This window comes from Mugil cephalus, chromosome 3 (assembly GCF_022458985.1).
Source record: "Mugil cephalus isolate CIBA_MC_2020 chromosome 3, CIBA_Mcephalus_1.1, whole genome shotgun sequence".
NCBI classification, from domain to species: Eukaryota; Metazoa; Chordata; class Actinopteri; order Mugiliformes; family Mugilidae; genus Mugil; species Mugil cephalus.
Window position 1 is genome coordinate 11,418,227 of NC_061772.1, and position 14,703 is coordinate 11,432,929.

A 14,703-nucleotide genomic window follows, 5' to 3' on the forward strand; every position below is an offset into this window, starting at 1 on the left:
TCTCCACGGAGGATCTCCCACCTGTTTTCTCTTGTCCATTCTTGTAAGAGTATTTCACTATAACGTGTTACAGTTTTAGCCCAGGTCTTCACCGGTGCGGTGACCTTCTAACCACACTGTCGAAGACTGGCAGCCAACTGTTTTTAAACAGTTGTGACAGATAATCAAAGAAGGTTCACAGAATTGTGTCATCTTAAAAGCCCAGTTTTTTTTTTTTTTTTTTTAAAGAAAAAAAAAAAAACAATAATAATGTACCCAGCACCAGTGCATGCACCCATTCAAACACCAGCTGACAGACATGTGGAGAGAATAACAGGACTTGGAGGCAGGTCATCTTCAGATTTTTCTACTTGAGTCAACTCACAAGCTGTTTTTATCTGGATATGATGCTGTACACGTGGAAGGTGCTCAGGGAATCATGATAAGGTCTGAGCACATTCTCGTCCTGTATGCTGTAAACTGTCACAATATATATCAACATATAAGTGCGCTATAACAGCGTTACACTGAAATGCATTTCAAAACTAAAATATGTTGAAAACACTTCAAAACGAGTAAGAATATAATAACCAGTCTGATGATACTTTCCTTTACAGCAACCAGGACTTATGCATTTCATTTAATAAGGTACCCGCAGTGGACAATAACTCCTGCTTTAGCCATTAAGTTATTTTTAATGTTTTCCCTTTGTTATTGGGGCAGACACACCCAGCTCTCTATCTCCATCAACATCCTCCCTAATAGAGGATCCCCAGCTACTTCCTGGATCCTTATAAACCTGGAGGTTTAGCGAATCCATTCTCCTGGATTTTAAAACATCTCAGTCATTATTGGAGAGTAAGCCATGATACTATGACAACTTATTTTAGCGACTTGTCTGCGACACATTGCCTTCTTGGCAACGATTTCACTTAATTTAGATTTACCATTTATAAATATGGATGCTCATGGTTAGGGTTTGGTCTGTTTCACTGTCTCCATTCATCACAGAGGACACTTTCTCATGAGCTTGCTTTCTCCTGCAAACATTAAATATACCACATACTATGACTATCGCATACAAATGACAAGCAACTCAAGTAACTTTAAAACTTTGATTAAACAGGTAGTGGCTCTTCTACATGTGAAAGGAGGCGTCTTGGAGTGTTCTTGCGGTTCGATGCGTGCGTGTGGCAGCTCAAATGTGCACATATTTATGAGCATATCACTTTCCTGTGTCATGCTAAATTACCCCCCACCCCCACCCCACCCCCTGCACTGGTAATCCCATTAGGCTAACTCAACAGGCTAATAGGGGGAAGTAATGGGCCCAGCTATATGTATCTAGGGGAACACTAATAAGCCATGACACCACTCCCACTGTTAATTACACCAAACTAGACTAAACAAAGGAATCAACCCAGTAGGTGAAGACACACATTCACTCCATCACACACACAGACACACACTGTTCAGTGACATACATCCAGTACTTACGATCTGATTTGGAGTTTTTGATAACAAAGTATTGCGTAGTGATAGTGACAAGGACCTAAAGTATAGTGTGTATGTGTGTGTTTGTCTAAGTGTGTAATTAGTTGGTGGCCTCATGGAAGTATGTGTAATCATCTCCCTTCATCAATTTCATCATTGAAGTCGTTGACTCTTTAACCCTTCTACATGTGTCTGTATGGATGGATAAGGCGGGCAGGACTGTGTGTCTGTGTGTGTGTGTATGTGTGTGTGTCAGGGTGCAAAGCTTAATTAGCTTGCAATTGGTATTCACGCGTGGTGACTGCAGGGAATGAGTTAATTGCAGTCCAATTCAAACGTTGACACACTTTCAAAGTTTTCCCCCTCTCCCTGTCTCCCTGACAGAAACCAATGAGGGGCTACAGATCACATTTATTAGATGAGAGCAAGCGAGAGAGAAACTGCTATAGACCGGAGAGAGGATGTAAAAGAGAGAAAGACAGAGCTGGATTATAAGAAACGAAAGAAAAACAGCTGAGGGTGAGTAAGTGAGTTAAGTGGGTAAAATGGAATAAAACAAAACAAAACAAAAAACATACGTGGGTGAAGAAGATTCATGAAATCACATGAAGCAAATGAACATGTTAAGTGGGCAGCAAATTCAATCTAAACTGATTTTTTTTTTTTTTTAGTACAAGTCTATAACATATGATCTTTGCTTCCACATTGTGAAAGGTATCGAAAAAAAGGTTATATACCTGTGGGTCAAACAAAAAGTACGGCCGTCCATTTTTGATCTGAATGGCCAAGAACTCTTCCTGACTTCCTGGAGAGAAGGCACAGAGCAGCAGACCATCTGGAGACCGAGTTTTGAAACTCAGCGCGACACCTGCCACAAAAAAGAAAAGTGTGAAGACAAATACTGAATAAGACATTCATTTAAGATAACATTTAAGATTTAAGATTTATTCATTTAAGATGTACTATTAAACATCTTGACAACATTTCCAATAAATGTGAAAATTTGTCATACTGAAATACAAGAACCATGTAATATGTAATATGCTGCAAAACCATAAACTCTGCTGGACCCACTGGGGGTAAGTTTGGAACCTGTGAGTTCCCAGAGCTAAAGCTGAACATTTAGATATCAAGCAGCTACACACATTTTCCCCTAAAACAAAGAATAGGACCACGATCAACACACAAACAATATACTGGACGCGTGTTTCTTCCTTCAGACATTTTGCATAATTACCACTGTCATGAAAATTACATTTGAAACCCATTACGAGGTCTCATTGGTCCTGATTCCCTCTTCAGATCTTGAAACCAGGTATATTGTATAGGTCTGCTTAACAACAGAAGGAATGTGCAAACGTACTTCTTACATTTCTATCAAGATTTCTGTTTCCCAACAGCAAAGATCGTCTAAGCTGACTTCATTTCCACAGTAAGCCAAGCTGTCTAGGATAATCTTACCACTGAGATACATCAGGGGAAACATGAGCCTGAGGAGACTAGTCTAAGACGCACCTCATTCCACATTTTTACCAGCTTCCACTTGTGATCTTTCGGTTGGATCTTAATTTTCTACATTATAAGAGACAAAAAATGAAAGAAAGTAATTATGAATATTTGGAACTATTGACAAAAACGAAACATTATACGCTTGGGATCTACACATGTACACATCCAAATATTCCACTAAATCAGCTTAATAGTGATTATCAATTTACTACACTGCCTTCTTGCATCGTCAAGTTACAACACTGGTCAGGAACGCAGAAATAAATTTCGTTAAGAAAAACAATCTAATTTCCAGCGAAAGATAAGTTAGTTGTCATATTTCAGATAAAGCTGTTCTTAAATGCAATAAAGTAAGAAAAAAATCTGACACATTAGCAGGAATCTGAAAAAATCAAGTTATGAAGAATATATTGTAAATTTCACCAAGACAGTTCTGGATAAATTGTTCTATCTATTCTATCATGTTCAACTTAAAGCTTCAGCAATGTGGGAAACTCGCTGGTTCTTAGAACAGCAGAACCTCTAAAACACACACACCAACGCACACAGCAGAGAATTCATCCGGCGTGCCGTCTTGTCATGTTGCTGTGGATCAGAGATTGGATCTTAATCCACTACTAGATCCACATAACCACACAGACCATGCAGGTTTATGTGTGTGTTTCCTCAGCTCCGTCTCTCTCTGCAGAGAACAGAAGTGTGGGAAGATCTGAGGAGTTGAATGGAGACGGCACGGGGTTCATCAGAAGCCAGTGTTAGCAAAATAATTAGTGTGTGAATTCACTTAACATGGAGAGGAGTCAAACAGTTACACGGCAAACTCAAAATGAATACAGATTAACCGTTTCACAGAACTCTCAGTTTTTCATGTTGTTCATTTTGGCCCTTTTTGAACTGGACAATCAAATGCATATAAGCCAAAAATACGTACCTCACATATTTTTGGGATTTGTACACTCTGTATATCGTTAGATAAATTCCCACTGGTCTAAGAGCAGTGTCACTGTAGCACCTACATAGATCCCCATTTCGCCCAGACATCATCAAATTGTCAAAAAACACACCGCAAAGACTGTAGCTTGTAGTCAACCAGAACATGTTGTACAGGCGTTAGAGTAAAAACTTTTCCTGCAAGAGGCAGTAGTCTGCATTTGTTATTCAAAAATGGAAAATGTAAGAGCTAGGATGGTAAATATACAAATTCATACAAAGGTGGCCTCTCCTAAATCATAGTGATCAGCTGATCTTCAGTTATTATAATAATGTTGTGTAATCTTGATAGTCATATTGTTGTATTGGGATGTTCAGATGGTGAGAAAAGCCTTTTATGCGTGCCTGCTCGACTTTTGTTTGCTTTTGTCAATTCCTTCTTGTGTATTGGTTGTGTAATGGCTAAGCTGAACCGCCAATCAGAACAATCTCTCTCATCCGCCCAAGGTTCAACACACGCAATCGGTCAAAACGTAACCAACAAGGAGTCTGAATGAAGCCTACAGCATTGGACACTCCACAAAAACTAGGGCCTAGGGCCACAAAAACTGTGGCGGTAAAAGTTGACAGTCGGTCTGATATGTCCGGCCCTAAAAATCTCTCATGGACTTCGACTGATCTCAACTGATCCTAGCATATATGGACAGATGGTACAGTACAATAACTGTGGTGATAGTATTCAGCTAAGACAAGACAAAGATGTTCTTTACACTGGACTTGCATTTTGTACATCATGCACGCATGTGTCATTTACATTCATGACCTTGTCACCACAGAGATGAGTGAAGTCATGACAGATACCTGACATTACATTACCCCCCTTTAACCTTCTCTTCCTCTATCACCGTCTCCTGATCTCTCAATCCATCCTTTCTCTCTTCCCTCTGCTTTTAACCTTCCTCTTCTTCATCCTGACCTTTTCATTCTTCTTTTCTCCTCCTCTACCTCCCCTGAATATGTTTTCTATCCTTGCATCTTCAATTTACCTTGTACTTCTTTCACTCTCAAATCTGCTCCTTTTCACACATGCTACTCTGTGCTTCCTCCCTCTTTCACTGATATTATGCTTGTGTAAACTGTTACTAAGATTAAAAGAGAGAGAGAGAGGCATCAGTGTTTTTTTTCTTTACTGCAGGGTGCCAGGAATATTATTATCTCATACACACAATGTACACAGGGGACATGCCCATTGTCCCAGACACACATTCATAGGAAGTTACAGCTGAGAAGCAGCTTCTGTCCAATGGTTAGAAGCATTAAATGAAATACACTTGTGCAATTCAGGCTGACATCATTATCATTATGACTAATTTCCTAATATTGTGTAGGTGTCCCTTATAGTCTATAAAAAAATGTTACACCAGTAACATCCACACAAATCCCAGGTCCAAAAGTTTCCTCCTGTCAGTGTTTTGAATGCTGTGACTGGTCAGTATGTTTGGGTACATTTTTAGGTTATTAGCTGTTTATCAAAGCATATATTCAAGTTGTAGGTATATAAGGAATTTGGCCTTAAGGTGTTTTGTGGACAGATACAGGTATTACTTCAACATATCATCAAGGAAAAAACTGGAGATGTTTCTTAGAGTTGCTCTGAACATACAACATGCATTCAAAGCTCTCAGAAAAGACGCTTCTTAGGCTACATGAAACAAACAGATCTGTCAGAGAAGCAGCAGGAACATTATGAGAGGTAAAATCAACACAGAAATTCACTCATTCCCTCATTTACTCATTAGAAGCAACATTTTCCAAGTATCCTGATGTAAGACTTCATGAAAGTATAAGACCAAACGCAGAAAGTTCAACACAAGATATAAATTAGTGATTTGAACTAACATGTGGTGAAAATCGAGTCGAAGTTGACAAGTTGCCTTTGACGTCACATAAAAACAAAGTAGAAAGTAATGCTTTGCAACTATGAAATCTATATTCTGACCTGAACACATATTGTAGTGTTTCACACAAAGGAAGCTGCGAAGGCTTTTCTGCAAGTTTAATGACACTTGAACACGGGGTACTGTCGGCCATAGCCCATGCCAACACCACAAACACTGTCAGGCTCTTTCAGCAAATCTGTGTCTTTCATGGTGCATTCACTGACATCAAGGACCAAAAAAAGACAACCACAGAAACTATGTCAACTAATACAACACAACAGAAACACGTGTGCTTATCAATACTTTGTGCTGCCCATATAGCCTATATTAATCTGCACTGTCAATAACTTTTATTAGTACTTCATAGTCATGGGATAGTGTAGCCAGGTTAAGAAAATGCAGTATTTCTTCAAAGCCTTTTTCGTGTACAGCAGCTTAAAGTCCAATAATGCTGACAATGAATTTCACCAACAAATTGCCTCCTCTCTTTTATGGCAAGTCTTCTAGTGAAGTTGTTAATTAACTGCTGCCAAGAGGATTTGGACTGTTGCTATGCCAAATTTAGCGGGTGCCTTGTCAGATGAGTTTAAATTGTGGTAGTACTTTTATTGTATTTAAGGACTGGCTGAGAGATGCATGATGAGAATTTAAGATGGTGTTTTCTGTATGTTTTTTCATTCATCTGAAGAAGGACCTGCTGGTCCAAAATGTCATGACATTAAAAGTTTAAATTGGAGCTTAGCAGGTGTCCGGGTTTTTTCTACAGTTTATTACATATTTTTCCTGTCACAGTAGGAGCTTCATCTTTAGTGAAGCATTTCAGCACACTTGATGAACCGCTGCTAGTTTCCTGCAATGGTCCACTGGGTTCCTCATCCGCCTAGCAATCAAGTCCACTAATTGAATAGTCTGTACAACATCTATGCATATCACTCATAACCCCAATAATCAAAAGGCCAGATTAGACTATTCTCTCGACCACTCCAGGACCATCCCTCTTTGGACAGATGTAAGGACAAGGCTTGGGACAGTGAAGGATCTGAAGAACACAAAATCCCCAGTAAAACACTGTGGATGTATTTTAAGGCATGGGCATGAATAGCTTCCATTGACACTGGATCACTAGTTTTCACTGATGGGGCGACAGAAGCAGCTGGATGAATTGTACATCTATACATGAATGCATATTGCTTTCCTGGATGCTCTAAACAAAGTGGGCCATTTTGTATATATATGTCATTTTAAGATATTGTTTTAAGAGATACAAGTGTTGGGGCTTGCATATGATGTATAGTATGCATGTGTAAGTTTACACTTCTAGTGATGGACAAGATGGCCAAGCATGTCCAAATGTACAGCATCTAAGTGACACTGCTCGTGCTCAGCATTACTTCCTTCACATTTCCCCTAAGGACTTGTGCTACTTCACACTGACAACCACTTTGGAGCCATCAACAGACAAACCTGAGCACACACTATGACAGGTGACTCTGTTACACATACAGTACAAGTAAACACACTCTCAAACAACTACACATGCACACAAGCACCAGCAGTGCAAAGAACAAACACAACAGCACTTACATGCTAAATCCTCACAGATGCTCAAATGCATGTTTACAGAAACGTTTACACCATTTAACTCGATAAATAAATATCAAGTATAATAGAAGCATGATTAAGAAATCCAAGTCAGTTACTTTAATGTTAATTTGATATTTTATATAGTGAATAATAGCCTGCTTAAGATCTCTAATGTCTAGTGATAATTTTGACTTTGTAAATGACTGAATAAAACAAAAACAAATCTACTTTCTTTGCTAAACTTTTGTGTTTACATTGCCTGGCCTTTTCCAAGGAGTTACGATGCGCTTTCTGGCTCTTCTGGTTAAATCTGTGGATATTGTTAGGATATTGTATTTTGGCTGCATTTACTTAATTATATATCTAAATAGGGTATCTCCATCGTGGCTATTCCAATCAGACAATGTATTTATGAATGCCCTTCCGTTGAAGAATAAAAACCTCAGTTTGTTAAAACAATGGGAAAGTGTATAATCCTTCAAGTGGCCCACAAAGACAAAAATGTTCATTACAATTTCCAATGCACCTGTTCGTTTAGTTTTTTTGACTGACACGATATGAAATGTATTGTGTGAAACACTTTATGAACTATAAAGACATAAAACCAATAACTTTAACCCAAGAATTGTTCTGTGAAAGGAATTTGAAATAATTGAATGATAAAAGAAATGCTTCATATGAAATTCATGACGTACAGTTAAGTTTACAGTTTCAGAGCAAAAAAAAAAAGAAGAGTTGTGTTATAGTCCATAACACACTACAAGTTTATTACTACAAGTAGTAATATTGAGCCATTTAAAGTTTTAAGTGCAGTCTTATTTATTAGGTGGTATTGTTTCATGTGCATTGTGTCTGCTCTCTCTGTCTCAGTAAATAGTGGAGGTTGTGTGTAATCATCTACACAACATAACCTGAATAACTCCAGTCATGTTAGCTCTCTGCTGGCATTAATCAGAGCCTGGCGTATTAATGAGAGCGCGGCAGCTAGCTAATTACACCCATAGATTCTGCAGCAGCCCATTAAATATACAAATGACAGAATTAAAGAGCCCAGCCTCTTCTGATTAATCTTTAAATGGGGAAAAACTAATGATGTCTGTGCAAACTTTCCCTTCACACATTTCTCCCCCTCTCCTCTCAACGTCAATGCCTGGCAATCAATCATATTAATTAAGGAAAAATAATTTGTATCATTTAACATTTCCCTCTTTCCTGCTCAGTTGCTGCAGTGGTACTGCTGCAATGTACTGTATTAGACGTGTCTGGAGATTATCCAAGTCTAATTGTTTCTACGTTAATTTTTTCTTTTTTTTATAAAATATTTGCATGATGTTTCATCTCTCTTCATTTGGTGTTTGTTAAAGGCATGCATCAAATTAGCAAAAACGTAAGCGGGGCACCATCCTCGTTTTAAACAGCCCATTTCAGGGTAAACCAGTGAGGAATTACAAAGGGGAGGAGAGTGGACAGTGTAATCTATTTTGACCCATTTCCATTTAAACAGATGATTTTACAAAGAATAACATATGTCAGTCTTAACCGAGGTGCACAGAGAATTCAAATATGAACACCGAGAGCAGAAGTCAGGGCTTTAGATACAGAAACATTACAGATAAGATGAATGAACTAACATGCATTTATGGAAACAAGCACTTACGGGTTATTCACGTCACAGCATGATTATAGTCATATCTAATCTTAAGTAAGATTCAGTGTGGTAAATATTGACCTCAAGTACTGTCATTAAGCATTAAAAAGCTTCTTTAAACACAGACTTCATTTATGAGACCTGCACTCCCGAGCCTGCATATGGAAAAAAGCCTATTTGGCCAAAAAATGATTTTAGTAAAGTGGTCATAAAGTAACAGGAGAAAGGGCAGATATCATGTGATTTTACATGATAAACAATTTTGACCTTAACTAAGATTTAACATTCGGAATATTGACCCAACTCAATGATGCACCCTTAATTGATAAGTTTGGGAAATGAGGAAGCCTGCAGTACGAATATCAATAGCAAAAATAAATATTAGTATTCTAGGAGCATGCAAAATGTTGACGTAGAAAAAATATGGTTTTCTCTTTCATTCAAAAGGTCTATCAGGATCACTTGAAAGCAGGGGAGTTTTTTAAATAAAGTATTGTGCCTTGCGATGCCACACTATGCAAAGATTGCACTCGTAACATTTTTACAGTTGTCATGCACGGAGTTACCAGGTTTCCACAAGACATCAGCGATTGACAAGTCTCTCCTCTGTGATCAATTGACTCTCGAGGGGGCATTACACTGCATTACATTCATAATCCAATTTGGCTTTGATTTGTTCGCTGTTCCGTGCGCTTCGATGGGAATAATTGTCTGTAGATGATGCTATTAGTATTGATGGTTGTAAAAGGGCGATGGTTTGAGGACTGCCGACACATTGATGGTCCAGAATAGATCCGGTCTGAAAGTGATTGTCTGATCCATTACCCTTTATGAAGGAGGAGAGTGGAGGAGATGAGAAGCGTCTCTCAATAGCAAAAATCATCATCTATTTGCTGGACATACTCAGAGAGATCTATTTACCTTGTGCTGGACAGGCAAGGATGAGATCTAAAATCATCGTTTGCCGATTTGAGATAAAAATATAGAATTTCAAGAGCAAAGAAGAAGCAAGACGCAGCAGGTGGAGAAAACTGATTTTGGGTTTCTTAAGATTTCACAAGAAAGTTTTTAGCTTTTTTTCTTTGCATTAAAATAGTTGTACACTCATGTATTTATTTACATTTATTTTAAGGAGTTTGTTAGAAAAGAAGTTCCTAATGGGCCAGAACAATCATCTCATTCAAGGAGTCAGATCGCACAGGAGTAAAGGAGTAAAAGAAGATCAGAGAGTTGACATTAATATAGGAAAAAAATTATCTGACAGCTTTATAAATTATACTCTGCATGCATGCTGCGTTTTAGCCACACCCATATTAACAAGCTCAGATCACTCACATCCATATGAGCAAACAATAGATCAGTGTGGAGACAGGATAGAGAATAGGTGAACACACAACAATATATATAATCCAGTGTGAATAGTAAATAATAAAGGACGTTCCAAAGATCCAGTTTAAAGCATCAGCTGAAGAGGTTGTAGTTAAATATTGTATTGTTGGTTGTGTGAATTTCTCCAACATCGCATGGCTGATTTAATTCTACAAAACATGATTTGCTTTCCGCTCCATTTTTGCATTATTTAAAATAATTTTATGTTACTGCACTTTTATATTAGTTGATGAAAACATTCAATCATTCTCTTTGTGATTCTACACCATATTTTCCTACTACCCCATTTTAAAGGCCACTAAAACTGACACTCAAATACTGTAGGGAACCAGTACATTTTGTTTTTCGATTGTGAGCACATAGTGTTTCGGATATAACAAGAACGGTAAATGATGGCCACTTTGTGCATGACAAACTTATTAGATTAGATTAGACATTTTAGATAGAGCAAGATTATGTGACCAACGCAGAGGGCTTTGTTGGTTTAATTACAGTGGATCAGTCTCATAAGAATTACAGATGAACACTTTCATCTGCTCAAAGCCAAGAATTTGGCAATAGTTTCAGAAAGCTTCCTTTACTGTGGATGTAAACATGTCACACATTTATATCCCAGTTTTTATATCTATTATTTATTTTTTTAGCTTTCTCTATCAGCTAACGTTGAGCTTTATGCTTAGACAGAAAAACACAACTGGCGATACAAGGTTTGTGCAGGACAGTGAAGTAATCTCAAGTGGCGTCAAAGAGCTTTGGCTGCTCAAATCCCACTGATTAGTATCAGCAGTCATTAATTATGAGCGTCAGACTGGGTGATGTTCTCAGATGAAGCAGAACATGTTTGGCTGTGCAGCTCAACCCTCTAATGATGCTGGTAAACAGAAAGATAATTGTCCTTTAAGATGACTGGGGAAGTCATTGTAAAGGGATGTCGCTAGAAGACTGAGAGACTGCAGTGAACTCACTGAACAATGCAAAAACAAAGGCATGCGTACAGCATGCTTGTGCTCACATATAGTGCATGGCAATGTGGATGGATATGTTGTCCATTTTCTGATAAACGTAAACATCTGGACGTACCTTGACATTATTTCTTACCTGTGAAGTCGGTGTTGCTTGGTAGGGTGTCACTGGGAAACTGGTAGTAACTGTTTCCTGAGAATCTGGTTCCTCTGACGACTGGATCTTGTGGATCAGAGAGAGAAACGTCTGTTCTCTCCACCTGGAAAACACATCATCGTAACATTAATATTAACACTGATATAATAGTTCCTAATATATATTATTTTGAATTATGTCTTGGTTAGGGTGATATTATGTGCTAATTGGCAAGAAACACAAAAATACAGCTGAGGTTGATCAACATCAAATACTTTAGAACATAGTCGGTTATGAAAAAAATAATTGGGCAAACTGGATTTTTTTTTTTCTTTAACGGTTACATATCAGGGGAGAATCAGGGGATAACCAAAAACATTTGGATAGCAGTTTATTTCAAGGCCTTAAGTTGCATATTTCACACCAATTTTTACAAAATATGTTAAAACATTTCACTCAAAACCACAAATATCAACCAAACGACAACTGTATCTCAAACCATTGAGTATATATTTATTATACATTTGTGGGTCATACAACAGACATCATCATACCCAGAGACATGCAAGTGGCATAACAAGACAACAGTAATAAATTACTTTTCTATTAAAACACACACACACACACACACAAAAAGGAAAAATACCACTTGTCATATACTAAATCCAGCTCTTACTTGATATAGTGGGTGTGGTCCGTTGAGTTGGGTTGGGGGGTCCCAGTCTATCTGAATGGTGGTTTCATTTACTGGATATAATCGTGGTGAAGACAGTCCTGTTGGAGCTGAGAGCAGGAAAGACAAATAGAAACATAATGTTAACTAATAAGTTAGTTAATCATCTGAACTGACTTCCAACATTTACCACTCTCTTGTCATACTGAGAAAGTAAAACTGGTCATGTTCTGTTTTTTCTGTTTCCACTTTTGTTTTGTTGACCCTTTTCTTTCTGTGTTGTCGTTGGCTTGGCCGTCCTGTGTGCTCCCACCATTGTGCTCGTCTTCCCCACCCTGATTGTTTCCAACTGTGTCTAATGTCCCCAGTGTGTCCGCGTCTTAATCCTTTGCCAGTTCGTCCTGTAGAACCAGCTTCGTCTCAGCTTTGTTCTGACCAGGTCAAAGTTTTCCATTAACTTTAACTATTTTCCTTGTGAATTTAATACTTCTCATCGTATTTTTCCTCTTCATCTCTGAGTCGTGGATTTGGGTTCAAGCCTTGTTCAGTCGTGACATCTGTTCAAAATGTTTAATGTAAAATGTGCAAACAGTTAACCTGTATCCCAAAGCTCACTGACTCAAAATGATTTAATGATGAATAAATATATTCAGCATTTTCCAGATATATATACATTTTTTTTATTTCCCAGAAGGACCCTGCTCTTCAGCTCACGTCTCTCCTTCAGTATATTCTGTTTCCAGACTGAATAAAATCGCCATTTTCCTTTAACCGAGGATCAATTTAATTTCCTTCTTTCACTTTAGATGTTAAATTAAATGCCCCTCTGAAACATACTGGGAGGTGCTGGAACCGCAGTTTCAACGTGTATCATAAATAAATCAACCGGAGACGGGCTGATATGGGGAAAGGAGATATATAAGAATGGAAGGAGAAACGTAGCGAGTGATGGACTGGTGTTGAGATGGGAAAGACGTGTGTGCATTAAGTGTCATTCCATCCGTTGTGTTTCTCCCTGTGTGTGTGTGTGTGTTTCAGTAATTGTCTAAATGGTCCGTGGTAGGAGTAAATTAGCTCTCGGCGTGCGGGCCATCTTTAGTGTGAGTTCTAATAGAGCTCTTAAAAGGGAAGTGGACAGCTTGTCTTAGGCGCCTCATCCTGGCACATCAAACCATAAATTACTGCCAATCGATAGCTTACCAGTCTATTGATATTGAGCTGTGATGACATTAGGAACATTGTGTCAAACACACATATATGTGTGAACATGCATCTTCCTTTAAACAGTGGTTTATTGTTAGCACGTATTCTACAAAGTACTGCTAGAAATAATAAGAATCATTTTTAAGAGGAGATTGTTAGGCAGCAGAGAGGAAAATGCAAATGCAAAATATGACTTATATAATATTACATTACAGTAATTGGTACGACATTAGTCTGCTGGAGACCTGTACATTCTCAATAACTAAGCCGTGGTGTATCTGTACATGAGACAGCAGAAACCTTTCGTTGCATGACTCTGAGTGAAACTCACTGGACAAATGGACCATGGTCTGCTGGTTCTGAGGTTTGATCAAACTGGACTGACCTCAGTGAACTGTGGCGTCCCTTGGTGACAACCAACTGTGACACTGCGACGTTACTGAGGACATTGTCACTGATTCACTTACCCTGTCAGATTGTCATCTATGATGGCACTGGACATCAGTTAACATCCAGTTAGTGTGTGTTACTGTAAAGACTAGACTGGACCCGTTTAAAACTACAGGGATGTGTCTTCCTATGGCAGCATCACGCTCTGTAACTTTTGATGAAAACATTGCCAGTTCAATGGTAAAATGAAAGAATCCAGCAAAACCTTCAGTCCACTATTGTCTTATATTTAAGTGTTCAACACAACTGTGATGTAGTACAATGTAATTACGAAAAACAATAATAACATAAGAATCACAGTTCTTATCTTTAACAAATGTGTGAGTCTCCACAGGGAATCAAATGGGCGAAAATGTTGTATAATGGGTTAAAATTATTTAAGAATTGTAAAGAACATCTAAACTCATTCATCAGTACCCAGCCCATACGAGGCAGAAGCCACTGTGGAGAGGTTTGTAACGCATTACAAACCTGACAGACTGCAAAGGACACTGAGTGTTCATGTTGGTGTCAAATAAGACTACCTTTCTCTTTAGTGATTGGTGTGATTACAATAAACTGTCATGTAATCTTTGCATGTCATGTACTCGTGTCTCGTATCTGCAGCTTAATTCACTGAATTAACTTAACACTATGACACACTCGGTTTGACGAAACCCAGCCGCCTTATCACGAGCATGCACAAACACACAGCACACAAACGCACACACAAGGTTAACAGTCCACCAGAAAGGTTAATTTTAGCTGCCGACATGGTAATGAAGCAGCTAAATCATGGGCCAGCTCCCAGGAGCATTTGTGCACGT

General features: G+C 38.4%; 1 protein-coding gene across 1 annotated transcript in view; it reads right to left on the bottom strand.

Moving 5' to 3' along the window:
* ush2a (Usher syndrome 2A (autosomal recessive, mild)) overlaps positions 1-14,703 on the bottom strand; it is a 176,135-nt gene that overhangs the window by 105,944 nt on the left and 55,488 nt on the right. The window contains exons 28-30 of the mRNA XM_047580544.1: positions 12,248-12,354; positions 11,572-11,695; positions 2,211-2,341 (exon numbers count right to left, since the gene is read on the bottom strand). Of these exons, the coding sequence (XP_047436500.1) occupies positions 2,211-2,341; positions 11,572-11,695; positions 12,248-12,354 (362 nt within the window). The remainder of the gene's footprint in view (positions 1-2,210; positions 2,342-11,571; positions 11,696-12,247; positions 12,355-14,703) is intronic.